Source organism: Ochotona princeps, chromosome 26 (assembly GCF_030435755.1).
Source record: "Ochotona princeps isolate mOchPri1 chromosome 26, mOchPri1.hap1, whole genome shotgun sequence".
In the NCBI taxonomy this organism is placed as follows: Eukaryota; Metazoa; Chordata; class Mammalia; order Lagomorpha; family Ochotonidae; genus Ochotona; species Ochotona princeps.
In genome coordinates, this window is record NC_080857.1 from 24562670 (window position 1) to 24581315 (window position 18646).

At 40.0% G+C, this 18646-nt stretch overlaps 1 protein-coding gene across 4 annotated transcripts; it reads right to left on the reverse strand.

The window, feature by feature from the left end:
- Positions 1-414: 414 nt before the first annotated feature.
- On the reverse strand, positions 415-16841 carry CCDC196 (coiled-coil domain containing 196). 4 transcript variants are annotated; one of them, XM_012926757.2, is made up of 10 exons: positions 16571-16831; positions 16324-16476; positions 14846-14942; positions 13863-13913; positions 11455-11532; positions 11159-11242; positions 10104-10163; positions 8935-9076; positions 785-843; positions 415-614 (listed from the first exon to the last, which is right to left on the reverse strand). In XM_012926757.2, the coding sequence occupies exons 1-10, from the start codon at positions 16615-16617 to the stop codon at positions 495-497; spliced, it is 891 nt and encodes a 296-aa protein (XP_012782211.1). In that variant the 5' UTR covers positions 16618-16831; the 3' UTR covers positions 415-494. The 4 variants fall into 4 exon arrangements, with proteins under 4 accessions (XP_012782211.1, XP_058511298.1, XP_036352185.1 ...); XM_058655315.1 differs by lacking the exon at positions 16324-16476 and having other exon boundaries at positions 16571-16841; XM_036496292.2 differs by lacking the exon at positions 13863-13913.
- Between the last annotated feature and the right edge of the window lie 1805 nt (positions 16842-18646).

Here is an 18646-nt window from a genome sequence, read left to right on the forward strand (position 1 = left end):
CTGTATCATGAAAAAAAATTATATGTGCTTATGAAGCTATGGTAATCTAGTTGGGAAAGAAGCTTAAACCAAAACAGTAGTACTTGGAAGGTAGACTAGATTACTAAGAAAAGTTGGATGCTGTTCGTGATAAAGGAAGAACAGTCTTACAACATACTTCTCCTTATTTTGTACTTACTTTTGCTCATTTGATGCATCTGTCTAGAATTAAATATTTCAGAGGTGGAGAGAAACTCCCTTTTTTACGAAAGTGTTGACAAATCCCAGTGTGGATTGAATCTAGTCTTTTAAAACCCCAAAGTGACCAAAGTAGAGGCTGTTTACAATCCCTAAATGACTGACATGCTCAAGGCTAGGCATCTAACATTTCCACCCAGATTTGTGATGGAAGAGAGGGAAAACAGCACTAATGCAAAGGTTTGAGAGATTTTAATGAACACAAATGGCTGTGCCTAGTCTTTAAATCTGTCCAAAGCAAATGGAGTGAAAGTCTTCTAATCCTTCAGAGCTTCATCTGGCAGTGACCTCAGAAAAAAGATCCTCCCTCCTACATCATCCAACTGACTTCCTTTAGACCCTTGCTCTTCTGAGTAGGACTTTGATCCCAGGATTCTCTAGATGATAGGAAAATAACAAACAAAAAAAGGTAAAACTTTGAGTGTCCTGACAGTCAACTTGGCAATACCTCTATAAAATATTAAATTAGAATGTAGGCTAGCAAATGTATTGTAAAAATATATTTAGGGGTTTAACTTGGTGGTTTTACTAAAAAAAAAGTTCTTACCACATTGGGGTTATGTCTGCCAGTAGCTGTTCTGTCCATAATTGTGGTCCCCTTCGTACCTGATGAAAAACATTAGAAAAATGAGGGCTTTTGTTGATGGGGATGGGGAGGCCTATTTTGAGTTGTATGGCTATCACATTCATCACAGCATACTTGTATCATATGGGACTCACTGGTATCAACACTGATGTGAATTTTCTAATTATCCTTTCAGAAAAACTTCATTAAATATTTTTAAATTGGGGTGCTGGACTTCTTTTCTATTGAGAGCTTATAATTAAATTATATTGACAGGTAGAGAGAGACAAAGCTCCCCTTAGTTGGTTCACTTCCCCAAATAACTGCAGTGGTCAAGGCCAAAGCCAGAGCTGGGAATTCAATCAACATCTCCCAGTGGATACCAATAACCTAATTACTTGAGTCATTACCACTGCCTTCCAGGGTCTTCATTCACAGGAAAATGGAGCCAGGGATGATGCTAATTATCAAACCCAGGCACCCAGACTTGGGATGTAGTTTTTCATATCCACAACCCCACCTTTAACCCATTACAAATTTTAAATAAAAGAATGGTAAATCATGTGCCTGTACACACACCCTCAGAAAACCCAGCTCTGTATTCTACAACAATGATTAATGGTGAATAACAAAAACAAAAGATAAAAGCAGGGATGGAGGAATCGAGGGAGAGAGAATGATTGGCAGAAGTTGAGCAGGAAAAGGGAAGTAAAAAGAAGAAAGTCAAAGAATTGTAGGGTAGGCTCTGTGGTTTGTCTTAACAGTTGCCCAACTAAAATATAGGGAACCCCACTCCCAGTTAAACTTGAACTTCACTGTGAAATAATTTCAGGCAAAATCTGGAACACAGCTGTACTAAAAGTTCTGTTGTTTATCTGAAATTCAAATTCAGCTGGGGATCTTTTTATTCTGTATCTAGGTAAACTAAACAGCCCACTGTTCTATGAATGTGTGACACGAATAATTTACAGCATCTATTGTCATCCACTAAATTAATCCCGGAGGTGGGCATTTAGATGATTTAGAGGCCATGTCCACCTTGGAGTAGCTGGGTCTCTAGCTTGTGACTCTACCTTCTTACTAATGCAGACTCTGGGACACCACATTCATGGCTCAAGTGATTGAAACTCTGACACCCACATTGAAGACCTAGATTGAGCTTTGTCTTTGCCTCCCTGAGTCTCAAAAATATTTTTGCTTAAATATCCTAAGATTAAGAAAGGTATAGTTTATTTTTTTGTTTTAATTTATATATTTAGGGGGAATTGTTTGTATTTTTACAAAAACATTCATTTTTATTGGAAAGGCAGATTTACAAAGAGAAGGAGAGACAGATCTGTTTGCTCTCCAAGGAGCCAGAATGGCCAGAACTGAGCCAATCTGTAGATAGGAGGCAGGAGCCTGTTCCAGGTCTCCCACATTGGTGCAGGGTCCCAAGGCTTTGGACCATCCCCTACTGTTTTCCTAGGCCACAAACAGAGAACTGGGTGGGAAGTGGAGCAGCTAGGGACAGGAACCAGCATCCTTTTGGGATCCTGGCACCTGCAAGGGAAGGATTTAGCCACTGAACCATTGCACCAGGTCCGGAAAAATTTCGATTCTCCTCTTGTAATTATGTGACGCTTTATAGGAAGAGAATGACTTAGCTCAGAAATTAGCTTCATAGCATACTAATACTTAAACCTAACTTTAACATTCAGAAGGCTCAGATGGCCTCCAAGTTTAAAAAAGCTGGTGCTTGAGAGCAATGTTTATCAAGGTCCTAGACTGGAGGTAGCTGCAGTTTTCCGCCCCTGCCTTTCAACATTTTGGCTTGACACTACTATTTTCGTTTCAGCAGCACCTGCTGAAGTGTATTTCAGCCATGATGAAGAGTAATGCTAAAGGAAAGGAAAGGTTAAAACCAGGAAGAATGCATTGCCTTCAGAACAGACGCAGTTATACAGTAAATAAGAGTATTCATTTCCCACCTCCCTGGACTTTAATTTGAATTGAAAAATGTAGCAAGCATAATATTCATGTCAAACCTCCTAGTTCTTCTCAAAAGAATTCAAGGAAATGCTAAGAGGTTGTGGCTTGGCAGTGAGTGCTGTTGAGGGAGGAGGAGAAAAATACAGCTGTCAAAATCAAACATCACAAGTTATAGTGTTATTGAAGATAAGTCTCCTTAAACAGCAGCAGGTATAACAGGAAATTCAGCTAAATATAGAGAATATTTGTGCCTCTGCACTCCAAGATAGGTGACAGCCAAAGGTCACAAATTGTCCTCTTGACTCTGGAAGCCAAGGATAAGTGCCATTTTCCCATGAGTCAACTTACAGTTTTACCCTGGGGGAGAAATAAGGCTTTCAAAAATGACCTGAAGACCAAAAGATCTAGACCCAGGTGTAAATAGCAGAAAAATGTTTTTCTCTTCTAGAAGACTAGGTGAGGCAGTCTGCTAAGCAATGGTAATGTGACATCTGGGCCTCTAGGGAATATGCAAGCAGGCATTGCTTATAGTGTAACAAAGTCAGTAAGATTAACACAGGCTTGCATTTTGCCGAATAAATAGATCACACCACTGCAACCCAGCCAACCAGCACACAGGACAGTGGGAAGGAGGATTCTTTGCCAAAAGCAGTGGTGTAAACCTCCTTGTACTTGGAAATGCCTAGAACAGAAGGGCTTATACCCTGATTTGTTGGCAGATATGTCCAAAATTACATCCACCTTTTCTCTTGGATTTATGAAATCCAATTCTTTTGAATCTGGAGGAAAACGAATCTATCTGAGTTTTAAGTATTTTAACTTCAAGTAATCACCACCTTATGCAATTGCCCAATGCATTTTTCACTTTCATGTCCCAATGGCTTGATTTATCTGTGGTAGGAAAGAAAAGCAGTATTGAATAAAGATTGTGGAGGAAGTGGGCAGTGACTTTGCTGGAATGGAGGGAATATAGATTCAGGAGTAGAATAATAGGCAGAGCTTGTTCAGCAGAACACCAAGTTTAATATGGTCTAATCAAGGCTGCCAGGAATACAGTTTGGTACCCACAGAGTGTGGAACAAAACATTAATAGGATTTTTGCTTTCATTTGAAATATAAATATGGTACATTTTGTCCTGATGGCAGGAGAAGGCCAATGTCTCCCGCAGCATTTCACGTTCCTAATTACTTATTTATGGACTTGAAGCCTGATGTGATTGGTGCCACCTACTGGGATAAATGCAGAAATACAAATCTCTCCATCTGTTTTGGAACTTTTTTTTAAATTCGTGAACAAATGAACAGAGTACTGGTTTGGATTCAAAGTACAGCATTTAGAGATGGAAAAGGAATGAAAAAAAAATCACACACTTTTGCAACCTATTGTTGCAATCTAGTCTAAGAAATGAACTTTGACTATAGGTTCAGTCTCCTGGCTTCTGTGAGATTGTTTCTGATTCTGTAACATCTATGCCATAGAATCGAGATGAGGGTTATGGAAAGTGCTAGATTTCCAAAATGCTCTATAGTATAGTAAGATTGGGTTTTGTTTTTGGTTTTGAGAGGAGAAACGGAGCATGCACGCCCCAATCCAATACTTTACTTCTCACCTACCGGCCATTACGAGGCCTGGGTCAACTTCTCATCTAGTAGCTGGAAACTCAATCAAGTTCTTCTGTGTGGGTAGCAAGGATCAAGATGTTGGAGCTATCACAGCTACCTCCCAGGGTCTGTACTGGCTAGAAGCTGGAGTCGGGAGCCAGAACTGGGACCTGAACCCAGGACTCCAGTGTGAGATACTGGCATCCTAACCAGAACACTGAATATTTATTTCCTTAATGGTGGTTAAAAAAAACTGAGACAAAATGATTTGCCCTGGTCAAATAACTGATATGTCTCAAAGCAGGACCTCCAACTCATGCACCTCACTCTAAACTGAATGCTTTTTCTGTTACATTGCTGGTTCCCAAAAGTTGATGATAAGTTGATAATTTTAGGTGATAGTTAGAATAAATTGAGGAGGTATTGGAACATAACACTAAATATTATAAAAAAGAGAGGAAATTATTTCATATTTCATTCAAATTCAATGGAATCAAAGAGAAAATTTTAATTTAGCACTGGTTTTCTTTAAATTAGTCTGCCTTGGGCCCAGTGCAGTAGCCTAGCGGCTAAAATGTTCACCTTGCATGCACCAGGATCCCATATGGGCACCGGTTCCTATCCTGGCAGCCCCACTTCCCAGCCAGCTCCCTGTTTGTGGCCTGAAAAAGCAGTTGAGGATGGCCCAAAGCCTTGGGACCCTGCACCCACATGGGAGAATCGTAAGAGGCTCCTGGCTTCAGATTGGTGCAACTCTGACTGTTGTGACAGCTTAGGGAGTGAATCATCTGACAGAAGAGCTTCCTCTCTGTTTCTCCTCCTCTCTGTGTATCTGACTTTCCAATAAAATAAAAAAAAAGTTTGTCTTGCTAAATGTACTTCTTAAAAAAGACAAAATAGGTTTCAAGCTTCTACACTTTCTATCCATTAAGCTTTTCTCGCTTTCTTTTTGTATGCTTGTTCTATTTTTTTTCTGTTATGGCCAAGCATATATATTTTTTCACTTAAGATGCTATTACAGGACCTGGCATGGTCACCTAGTGGCTAACGTTCTCCCCTTGCATGCGCCAAAATCCAACATGGGCACCAGATGGGATTGTTCCACTTCCCTTCCGGCTCCCTGCTTGTTGCCTGCTTGTTGCCAGGCAGTTCAAGATGGCCTAAAGCTGTGGGACCCTGTGAGAGAGACCCAGAAGAAGCTTCTGGCTTCAGGTCAGCTCAGCTCATTGCAGTTATTGGGAAGTGAACCAGTGGATGAAAGGATGGAAGATTTTTCTCTCTTTTTCTTCTTCTCTGTAGATCTGTCTTTCCAATAAAAATAAATCTTTAAAAAATATGGTTAGGAGGCCCACAGCATATATTATTGTAAGAAAGCTGGATTCAGGTCCTGGCTCCACTTTTGAGTCCAGCTTCTTGCTCTACAGCATCCAAAAAACTGGCAAGTGTTGCCTGATATGGTTGGGTTCCTTCCACCCACTTGGCATAGTGCCACAGCAGGGAAAATAGGAAGAGGATCAGTAATGAGAGCTCCCTCCCTCTCTCTCTAAATTAAAGCAAAACATACATAAATTAAAACAAAAGGTAACACAAATTTTAAGTATACATTTTAGAAGTCATTCAATAATCTCTTCACAATCACTTTAAATCTCTCCCAGAAGAGAGCGAATACTCTTTTTAAAATTATTTTTATTTACTTTTATTGGAAAGTCAGATATACAGACAGGAGGGGAGACAAAGAGGAAGATCTTCTGTCCACTGGTTCACTTCCCAAGAGGCCACAACAGCCTTAGCTGAGCTGATCCAAAGCCAGGAGTCAGAAGCTTCTTTCAAATCTCCCACGTGGGTGCAGGGTCCCAAGGTTTTGGGCCATCCTCGACTGCTTTTTCAGGCCACAAGCAGGGAGCTGGATGGGAAGTGGAGCTGCCAGAATAGGAACTGGCCCCCATATGGGATCCCGGGTATGCAAGGCAAGGACTTTTGCAACTAGGCTACTGTGCTGAGTCTGAGTTAATACTCTCATTTTCTTTTCAACAACACTAGAGGTTATAAGTAGGTACATAAGACCAAATTCAGACTCTTTTAGATTTTGGAGCAACTTGGACCCAAATGAATCCAAAGATTTTGTTTATTGGTTTTAAATGAAAGAAGCCTATAATTGCATGAATGTAGGATCAATAAGAGCAAAGACCAATTGGCCGCTTATGCCTGCAGACTACAATAATTTGTAGCAACTGAGTGGAATAGGGCCCTGTCAATTCTCAGGAGCCAAAGAGGAGAAAGGAGAGAAAAGAGTCTTGCTTTGGGAGCTGCCCTGTTTCAACACTCAGTCGTCTGTAAGCACAGGGAGTGTGGGCTGCAGTCTCCTGAGGCAGTTAATGGAACAGAATCCTTCACTATTGAGCAGTCTAGGTTTGATCTCAATGTGGAGCCTTCAGAATTTTGGCTTTTTACCCTACGTAGCTCTTGAGATGACGTTCAGCTAACTTTGAGTGAAATTCATCACCTTCCTCTCCTGTATCTTTCTAATGTATATCTTAATGACTTTAGATTGCTTCTGGATGCATTCTAAGTTCTTTCTTTCCAGCTCTCTGCTGTCCAACTCTCATCCAAGAAAAAGTTCAAAGAAACGTGTGTGTAAAATATTAATTGAAGGACAGATAGTCCATGAAGTCTTCTAGATTTTCTAGACTTTTACCCTTGGTCAACACAGACCAACACAGCACCATGTACCTTGACCAAATCATCTTGAGTAGGATCAGGATTTTCTGAATTTCACATTAGTATATTGTTATCACTTTTCACCAAGGAACACTTAAACAATCTTGGGCATTTAGATTCTGAATTCATATTAGAAATATCGTTAAGGATGCTAGCTGCTATTACCACACACACAGGGTCCTGTCTCCATTACAAGAACCTAGTAGACCAATGGTTCTCAGTATTGGGATATGCTACATGTCTTCCGTGTAATTGTTTTCCTCTAACTGGTGGACACCTAGAATCACCTAGAATCCTCCTAATCAACAAAATTGTATTTCTAATCATAATCTAGACACTGAAACAGCAGGGATAATAGAGGTAGTCTTTTACAGGGCCAACCTCCAAATATTGTCTATAAACCAAGCTCCATATGCCCACCTATATCATCCAAAATTAGGCTAGCCCAGACTGGTGTCAGCTAACTCTAGTTCTGGGCCAGATACAGTTTGCAATGAGCTATGAGTCAGGGTTAGAGCTTAATATGGCAGAAAATTATCTGGAAGTTCAGCTATTTAAAAAAAAAAAAAACCTCTGAGGATGATCAAAAGTCAGAAATAGAAAAGAACCACAAGCGACTGGAGGGAAGCCTCTGTATTTTTTTTTTCATTCTGCATTCATGCTGGTATTGAAGAATAAAACAGATATAAAGCCTGTATTTCTGCTCACTTGCCCATAATTTTTTTCTAGGAAACTCTGATGTCTAGTCCTAATGTGACTTCCATTTAATGGTTCTGGAGGTGCAAGGTTTAGGGATGATTCCCTCTGGAGCTCTAACGTGGCATAGGGCCTCACATTTCAAGAGACAAGGAGCAGCAGTGTGTCTGTGTGTTCTGTTTCTTTATGAGGGAATTCAAACCAAATTTATAGCCCACCTCTAGCAACTATAAACTACTTCCATTGTGCCATTTCATATATTTACCTGACTCCAGTTTATTTTCCTTATCCCTTGATTTGCTCATCTATTTATTTCATCTACATTTCATTTTTTATTTATTTGAAAGGTGAACAGACAATGATCTTCCATTCCCTGGTTCATTCCTTGAATGCCTGCAACAGTTGAGAGGGTACCTTGCTAAAGCCAGGTCCCACGTGAGTGGCAGGAAACCAACCATCTGAGCCTTCATCCACTACCCAGCCCCTGACTCCCAGGGCATCAGCAGATTCATGAAAAAACTATATTCACACACACAAGAGAAGCTCTTGAAAAGCATTAAAAATGTGGATTTCAAAACTTGTTATATAAAAATAAGCCTTTTAGCTCCTTTTCTGTGAACTTCTTGTAGTACTTTTATAGACAATTCAGATACATAAATACTTGAAAATTGTTTCCCTGTCTTTCAGAGCCATTCATTTACTCTATATTTTATGGGGAAAAATAACATGATTTCCTCCAGTGATGCTACAAAATTTTGGGGTGATAGCTGTGGAAACTCCCAGAGGAACAAGGGATGATAAAATTCACAAGCTTTTATTAAATGACTCTAAGGTAGTGGAATCAATTCCAACAATATTCATGAGATCAAAGAACTCTTAATTCTTAGTAAAAGAGGAAAAATGAAAAGTGAACCAATATACATAGCAGTTCATCTTTACAAAGGAAAACAATTTTCTCCATAGAGAATCTTTACCTTGGTATGACAGCTCCTTAGTAATAACAATAATGATGACAGTGAAAAAGCCTCTAACATTTAACTTTCTGTTTCCAGGCATGGTATTGCTTACTTTGTAAGTAACACGATATCTGATGTAAGACAAGCCAAACAAAACCGCAAACTGCATATTGATGATGCTGTACGTACCTTGGAACCCTGGAAGATTTAAAAATGTTTGCTTTGGTTCAAAATTTTGCTGTAAGTATAGTGATAATTTCAGGTCATTGGCCTTTTGATAGTTCTTTAAGGCTTCAATTCTCAGTTCAATCACTTTGCCGTGAAAGTCATTCTGAAAGAGGACATTTTAAAAAAATTACATAGTATTGATCTCTAAATTTAGTGTTACCTGAATATTCTTCTATCAAAAAGTAAAAAATAAGGGCTGGCACTATGACTCAACTGGATAATCCTCTGCCTGCAAGCATGAGCATCCCATTATGGGTACCAGTTCATATCCCAGCTGCTCTACTTCCAGTCCAGTTCCCTGCTTGTGGCCTAGGAAAGCAGAGGAGGACAGCCCAAAGCCTTGGGATTCTATTTCCATGTGAAAGACCTGGAAGAAGCTCCTGGTTCCTAGTTTCGGATTGGCTCAGTTCTAGCCGTTGTGGTCAGTGGGGGAGTGAACCAGCAGAAGAAAGATCTTTCTGTCTGTCTCTGTAAAACTGCCTTTCCAATGAAAACAAATAGTTTTTTTTTTAAGTTGAAAATAATAATCCTATCATGCCTGGTGTATAATGACTGGGTAGAAGTCAGCATTTAGTGGAGTGGTTATAATATTCTACTTGATACATATACTTTCCATTTCAGAATGCCCAGATTTGAGTCCTGACTCCAGCTCTGCCTTGAGCTTCCTGTTAGTGCAAACTCTGGGAGGTGGGATAGAATGGCCTTGGTATTTGAGTTGCCGCTGGTGTGGGTGTCCTGGATGGAATTCTAGCCTCCTGACTTCTACCTGGCCCGGCCTCAGATGTTACGAACTTTTTGGGAAATGAATCAGCAAGAGAAATGCTTGCAATGTCACTGTCCATTCTGCCTTTCAAATAAATAATTAAGTAAAAAAAGTTAAAGGCTTGGATAAAGTTTTTGTGCCCCATTTCAAGCAGAACAAAAATCAAGAACCAAAGAAGAAATACTGTCTCTTCTAAATTACTCATGGTAGAGCCAGAGATGGATTTGTTTTTTGCCATTTGCTGATCACACATCTGGTTTAGCCAGATGAGTGGTAAATAGGATGAAAGGATTTGTCATAACAGTGTGAAGCTAAAAGTGGTTATTTATATGCATGATTTCATATCAGGCTTGGAAGACCTTAGTACCTGGTGGATGTTGGCTTGTTCCTGATACTTGACCCACTCCATTTTCCTCTGTTGCTTTTCCTGGTGGAAGAAAGAGCCTCTAGGTGACAAAGTAAATCAAGATCAGAAATCAGTTTCCTTCAAATGCTAAAATTATTTTACAAAATTATGATGTCATAAATTCACTATTCAATCAATTTCAACTATACAATTCTTGGGGCCAGGGTTGTGGAACAGTAAGTTAAATCACTGCTTCTGACATCAAATTTCAATATCAAAGCATCAGTTCAAGTTCAGGGTGTTTCTTACTTCCAATCCTGCTCCCTGCTAATACTCCTGGGAAAGCAATGGAGGATGTCCCAGGTATTTGATATTCTGGATTCCTGGCTTTGGCCTGGCCCAGTCTTGGCTATTGCAGCTATTTGGGAAGTGAACCAGTGAATGGAACAAATTTCTTTCAGCTTTTCCACAAAAATAAATCTATAAACAACAGAAAACAACAACAACAAAAACCTATACAATTATCTTAATTGGCCTCATCTACACAATCTATTCTCTAAAAGGTAAATGAATTGTGAAATTAATAGGATCATTTTATGTGAATGAGTTGCTTATTGGAAGATGAGATATAAGCAAAATACTTCCAAATAAATTTTCGAAGGTGCTGGCATTATATAGCTATTGTGGAGTTGTTATTGTTGGTGTAATGTCTCTTACTTTGCTCTAGCATAATTTTTCATGAAGTCATGATGTCAGTCTAACTGAAATACAGTATCCTAGGGACAGCAGATATAAAAATTTGCGTTGAATCAGGAGCATACTGAACCTGGAACCTCTTCCAGGTCTCCCATGCGGGTGCAGGGTCCCAAATGTTTGGGCCATCCTCAACTGCTTTCCCAGGCCACAAGCAGGGAGCTGGATGGGAAGTGGAGCTGTCGGGATTAGAACCCGTGCCCATATGGGATCCCGGAAGGGTTCAAGGCTAGGACTTTAACCTCTAGGCCACGCCGCTGGGCCCTAAAATTTTCTATTTTGTGAGCTCTAAGAGCTACTAGTATTCAAAATGGTTGTACTACCTTCTTTATCTCCTTCACTTTTTCTGCAAATAATATCTCCAGTTCATTCTTGGTCCTCCTAGGTGATAAGGGTGACTTGGATGCCTAGGACAAAAAAAGAAAGCCCAAGGAATGGGAGGTCCCAGGAAGGTTCCAGGAAAGAAGTGTTATGACTTAGCAAACAGATACAACACACTCTAGCCGAGTAGCCCAGATGCTACCTGTTAGCATCTGAAATTAGTCCTGGTTATCCATAGCATGTTTCCTGCTACATGATATCAACTGTCTTGAAATTTTCAACACATGAATTCACTTACATTTTCATCCTCAAAATCTTCCTTGGTTTTTATCTGTGGTGCTTTTTGTTGATCACGGAGTTCTGTTTTCTCAAATGTCTGTGGAGGACATTTTGGCAAAGGTTTAAATTAGTGAGCATTAATGAGAGCAGTGGAAAACCAAAATGGGTCAAGGCTGTTGGTTCCTGCCAGTCAGCAACTTCTCAAGGCCTGACAGGGAAAAGTGAACTCCCAAATGAACCCTGCTGTTTGCTCTCTTAAATGAACCTTCTGATAATGGAAGCCATTAAGTCAGCTTTATTATATGATACTCTAAACCACTTACTACAGTACTTGCTTCACTCTACTACATTACATTTAATCCCAATGACTCTTTGAGAATTGTTTGATTTGTATTTTGTAAACGAGAAAACTGAGACCTGAGAGCTGTGGAAAAAAAAAAAACGTGCAGACCTAGCATTTAATATATACTTATATATCTGTATTGCCTAAGTTTTTAAAAAAAATTACTTATTTATCTTTTATTTGAAAAGCAGAGAGACACTCTAGGGGAGGCAGAAACAGAAACAGATGAAATGGTGCATTTCCCAAACACTTGCAATAGCTGAAATTGGACCAGACCACAGTCAGGAGCCTGGATTCAATCTGGGTCTCCCATGTGGATCGCAGGGACTCACAGACTTGAGCCATTGCCTGCTGCTTCCCAGGGTGTGCTGTAGCAGGAATCTGGAGTCAGAAGCAGAGTCAGGACTCAAACCCAGGCACCCACACAGTGCTGCTGGCATCCAGAGTGGCACCTTAACTGCTATGCCAAATACCTGCCCCCAGAGCTGAAGCCCGAGTTCTTAGTCTCTAGTCAAGTTGATCTTTGCTTCTCTCTGTCTGAGAAAACCAAGGGTACCCATAAAGTTTGCAGCAAGTGAGATAAGAAGATAAAGCAAAGTTCCCTTTAATTTTTTAAGACTTATTTATTTTTATTGTAAAGTGAGATATGCAGATAGGAGGAGAGACAAAGAGACAGATCTTCCATCTGCTGATTCACTCCCCAAGTGGCTGCAATGACCGGAGCTGAGCTGATCTGAAGCCAGAAGGTTCTTCTAGGTCTCCCATGCGGGTGCAGGGTCCCAAGGATTTGAACTGTGTTTGACTACTTTCCCAGGCCACAAGCAGGAAGCTGGATGGGAAGTGGGGCTGCAGGATACAAACCAGCATCCATATGGGATCCTGGGTGTGTAAGGAGAGGATTTTAGCCACTAGGCTATTGCATCAGTCCCCGCATTAATTTTTTTAAGCCCCCTGATTCGGTAGGGAAAGTTGGTTGTAAGATAAGATGGATGGACAATCCCTTATACAAAGTCCTTAGAGCTCTGGAGAAGGCAAATTTTGATATAGGAATTGTGTTGGCACATTTCCTACCACAAGGATTCAAGTACTTGAGAACTAACATGGTTACTTCACAGAGGTGATCTGTAGCTGCCACTGAGAACCAGGAACTGATCTTGGTTCCAGACGCATGACTTGAAGGTATCCTGATCATTTGTGGAAAGGTGAGTTGAAAAAAAAAAGGCAACCAGAAATCACATCACACATTTGTATCAGAAGATATAATCCACTCCTGCAATGACAGAGTCTTTGAAAAAGCACTGATATCTCAAGGGCTTAGTCCACAAAGAAATTCCCCCCTTATCCCCGGCTTCCCAGCAATAGCTTGAAGCAATGTAGCAATCATGGTAAAGTCATAGGGACATTAGAATTGGGTTTCATTTGTTCCTACATTCAGCTTGAATTTATTGATTCTCCACTCTGTTTTGGCATTGTATTAGATGCAAAGAGTTCGAAGCAATCAAGACATTGGAGGGAATGTATATTCTGGAACGAAACAGGGAGATAAGACATGAGTTAAACATTAATAATTCAAAGATAGTAAGTTTATGAACAAAATAGTAAGTTGTGAAACCTGTGGAGGGCACAAACAGAGTAGGAGGGCTTCTCTGACATGATGATATTTAAAGTAAGGGCTGAAAGAGGAGAATGAGCCAATCACAAAAATATGACATTATAGGCAGAGGATAAAACAACAGGAAAGGCCTTAAGATAGAACAAAGCTTGGCACGGTTAAGGAACCACAGGTGATCAGTGTTTGTTTTTATACAAAGCAAGGGAAGGAATTCCAGGAGAGGAGATACGAAAAGTGAGCCAGATTGTACCACAATAATGGACAACCGACTGCAAAGGCTTTTCATAAGAAGAGTAACATGTCCCATTTTGTTAAGTGATAATTTTGGATGGTATGTGAAGAATAGATTGTAATGAGGCATGGGCAGAAGCAAAGCCATGAAAAATAAAAAATGAAGATGGGGGCCACCAGAAAGGAGGGTTCATTGCATTATCTTTAGGACAATACTTTTGGGAGATCCTTAGAGGCACACCTTGTTCCATAGCATCTCCATTTCCTTCCGAAGCATCTTGTTTTTCCTTTCCTGTTGGAGGGCAGAAAACCAAACAAACAGAAACTTGTGTTTGTGCAGCTGCCAGAGAGAAGTTGGAAGAAATTACTAAGACAATGGTGGGACAGGGATAATGGACATAGTAATCCACAGAGGAGGGCAATGAATGGCCTAGGCCAAAATCCAGGAACATGAGAGATAACTTTGACAAAGCTAATGGCAAAAATGTGTTTAGCCAGTTACTATTTTAAAAAATAACTTTAAGGGCCCCGGCGTGATGGCCTAGCGGCTAAAGTCCTCGCCTTGAATGCCCCGGGATCCCATATGAGCGCCGGTTCTAATCCCGGCAGCTCCACTTCCCATCCAGCTCCCTGCTTGTGGCCTGGGAGAGTGGTCGAGGACGGCCCAAAGCTTTGGGACCCTGCACCTGCGTGGGAGACCCGGAAGAGGTTCCTGGTTCCCAGCATCGGATCGGCGCAGCACCGGCCCTTTGCGGCTCACTTGGGGAGTGAAACATTGGATGGAAGATCTTCCTTCTCTATCTCTCCTCTCTGTATATCCGGCTTTCCAATAATAATAAAAAATCTTTAAAAAAATAACTTTAATTACAGTGATTGTGAGCCAGTATTAAAACAAATGAGTTCCTAATTTAGCCCACTAATATCTAATTTTATTTCTTTCCTTTTGCTTTCATGAGTATTTTCTATTCTTCCTGAAGTGTGGAGAGTTAAGCTGCTTGTATTCTTTAAACTCTAGTTGAAAAAATTAATTAAGAAAAATTTTTGCTAGCTAGTCTTGTTCTTCATATTCCATTTTACTTCTTTAGATCTCCTGAGACTGTCTAAACCAAGGAGATAAATGTGTTGGAGCATCAGATGCTAGAAACACGTCTTCCGCATCTGACAACAATGATGGAATGAGTCCTTTGCAGGAGGCTGTTCCATGGACCATCTCCAACAGCTCACCAGGTTCTGTTTCATCTCCTCCGCTTCTTTAATGAGCTCCATGACTGGGGATTCATCAGACCCCTTTCCTGACATGATCTGGCTCATGATCTGCAAACTAGAAGAGGAACATCATAAAACATACAGATCTCCAACATGGTAATATTCCACAGTGGAAAGACAGTCAATGAAGGCCACGATTTCTGGAGTTACAGAAGTTTCTTCTGGACATGCAAGGTCTATGTAAGTAGGATGCTTCTGTTCTTAATTGGCATTTTATTAGCTATCTACTCAGTAATGGATTTCATGCTCTTAAGTCTCTAACAGCTTTCCAATCCTTCAGAAATGTTTTGGGGTATGACTTCTGGGAGAGAAAGGGGTGGTTCCTCCCTGTATAAGAGGAGGTTCAAGAACCTAATATCTTCAGGATAAATATCAGAGATATTCTAGCTCCCTGGCCGTCCATCTCCTCCTAATCCCCTTGATTCTCCAAATACAGACTTTTTAGTTTTGGGAAGAAACCACTAATATTTTTGTGGTAGTCCCTAGAGCATCAAAGTCATAAAGAAATTTCAAACAATATTGTAATCAATACCAATTCTTTGGCTGTGTAAGAGGATATGCTTTAAAGTTATGAATTTATGTGGTGGGTGTTAGCTATTAAGATGCTTTGTTGGGATATCTACACCTCATGTCAGAATATATGGGGTCTAGTCCCGACTCTGCTCCCAAATCCCGCTGAGTGTGTACCCTGGGAAGAAACTGGTAACTCCAGTGGTTGATTACTTGCCACTTACATGGGAGGCCCAAATGGAGTTCCTGGCTCTTAGCTTATGCCTGTTCAGGCCCCAATTATTGTAGGCATTTGGGGAATGAACCATCAAGTAAGTTGTTCTGCCTTCTGTCAATACTCTATCACAGGCATCTCAAGGAGCTTGGAGTTTTGGAAAACCGCAGAACAACTGAGGTGATATTTCCTGAGACTAGAAAGGAATCAAATAATTGATAGGTTTAAGAGCAGTAAGAACTCTAGTAATTATGACATCAACTGCAATGTATTTTTAGAGTCTGGACCCCAATTCAGAGGGTTCCATGGCTCAGAAAAAGAATCACGTTCATGTCTTGGCATTTAAAACAAGACTCATTTATCCTAAAGTGAGTCTACAAATACGAAAAAGGAAACAATCAGTGTAATCAGGGTAGGCTTGGGTGACTAAAGGTCCTTACATGTTTCAGAGGTGGGTGCTCCAAGAGGGAAGACTAACAATTATAGCCCTGTGATGGGCTGAGTCACAGACTTACTAAAACAAAACAAAACAAAACCCAGAAAACTCATTGTTACTGTTTTGGTGCCTAGAAATTCTTACCTCACTAAAGCTGAGGGTACAATCTTTTGTTTAAAACAGACAAAGCCACCATTGTAATTAGCAATTGCCCATCCTATGAAGATAAATCTCTGGAGTCCTTCTAACTAGGAATCCTCACTGTGGAGCCTTTACCTTCTCTGTTTTTCTTCCAAGTTGGACATCAACTTCTGGAATAAGAGGTTGTTCTTGTTTTCTAGAGGTTTTAGCATCTCAAGTAGTTCCTGCTTCCTTAACTTTAAGTCTTCATTCAATTCCTTCAAGTAGTTGTCATCTATTTTAGAACTTCTGTGGGAAGGGATATTAGCCAGGGATAATAAGAAAAGATCCTCATTTCCTTCTGGGATAGTTACCATTTAGCATCTTTCCATCAGAAACTCACCTTTTTGAGGGCAAGTAAGATCCCGAAGAGCTTGCACCACTTGACATCTTGAATGCAAATGCTTACTCTAAGAATAAAGAGGCCGTCTTGAAAATATGAGCCTTATTTTTCCATCCAGTTAAGTCTTCATTTTTGTGCTGCTGTTCTTGAAACACCTGTTGCATTGGACTGATTTTAGCGGCAGCTTGAGGTCACAATGGCCCACAGCATCAGCAGGTATTCTACATAACTCCAACATCAATGACACATTGTTGTCTAAAAACACTAGCTACACCCAATCAATTCTTGTCTTAGCCTTACCCAAATCCTAAAACTCTAATTTTGAAGTCTTGAATTGAATAAAATTGCAGCATATCTGTGTAATGGGATTCCTATTGTGTTAGAAAAGGGTAGCTTATAAAAAAATTAACTCATTAACACTGTGATGGACAACCCTATGGGGAATGCCTACTATCTATAGGGCACACCATTGTAGTCTATCAACGAAGAAAAGGGAAAGACAAAAGAATCTACCTTCTGGAGATCTTAGTGTTAAGGGATATTTGTTTTTTAAAATTATTTTTTTTAGACAATTTAGTTGGCAGTGGGATCCCTCCCCCAAAATCCCTCCCCTCCACTCTGTTTTCCCCTCTAGGTTCATAATGTGTGTCCATCATGAATTTTCCAAAGTTAAGGGATATTTCTAAATGCCATTTAAGTAAATAGAGATTAAAATGGTAAAGATAAAATGAACTAAGCAATTAATCCTTAAAACTTGTTTGAGAATAATGTTAAGGTAAAAAAAATCAAAAAACATAACAAGAAGATATAATTTGTGAAAGATCCATGCTGTCTATATGTTCCTTCGTAGCTAGGAAGCCTGTAATTCTAGGATTATATTTCAAATTGATACTGCCTCTATTTTTCTCTTACGTTAGAACCCTTCTTTAAAAAAATTTCTGGATCTTGATATCTTCATGATGCCATTTAGTGAGTAGACGTTATTCCGAAGAGTTAGTCGTTTGTACTTTTTATGCCTTTATCTTTTATTGAAATTTTTGTAAATTATTTGTTTATTGATTTGAGAAGGGAAAAAAGGGAGAGAGACTCCCATCTGTTGGTTTACTCCCTGAACTGAATTATCTCTGACACATTCTTTCAGTGCAGTTTTAGAGTCATATTCTTAAGAAAGTTCTCAAATGTGAATTAAATCTTGTCAGATTCTTTTTAGCTGAGCATTTCCAGCCAGTTCATAGGGCTGTTCTCCAAAATAATTATTACTCTATCTTTTTGGAAAAATTAAAAAGTAAGGTACTATAGTATAAATAATGCCACATTTATGCTGTTGGAACTTGGTTTGGATTTTATCTTCGCTGTGAGAATTGTGAACAGGTTACCAAATTCTCAGAGCCTTTGTATCTTCTTTTTAAAAACAGACTGAGAATCCTGATTTGATGGGCTTGTTGTGATCATGAGATATAATATCAGGTAAATTACGTGGCTCATGTTACGTGGTTCACATTTCAATGAGGTTTATTTGATTGGTTTGGGTTCCAGAATTCTTTAAGGCTCTAATTCAGCAGTTAGATTTTTTTTTTTTATTACAAAGTCAGATATACAGAGAGGAGGAGAGACAGAGAGGAAGATCTTCCGCCCGATGATTCACTCCCCAAGTGAGCCGCAATGGGCCGGTGCACGCCGATGCAAAGCCGGGAACCAGGAACCTCTTCCAGGTCTCCCACACGGGTGCAGGGTCCCAATGCATTGGGCCATCCTCAACTGCTCTCCCAGGCCACAAGCAGGGAGCTGGATGGGAAGTGGAGCTGCCGGGATTAGAACTGGCGCCCATATGGGATCCCAGAGCGTTCAAGGCAAGGACTTTAGCCACTAGGCCACGCCGCCGGGCCCAGATTTTTTTTTAAAGCTGATTTCTGTGATCATAATAAAGCTTCAATATCAAAGCTCTTCATTTACACAGATCTTTCAAAAAAACCCCAGGATCTCATTTGTGTTTGTAAATGTATACTCTTCTTCCCTTCTTCAGCTTCTTCTCCTTCCTTCTTTTGAAAAAGAGACTTTTTAAATGTGTATACTTAT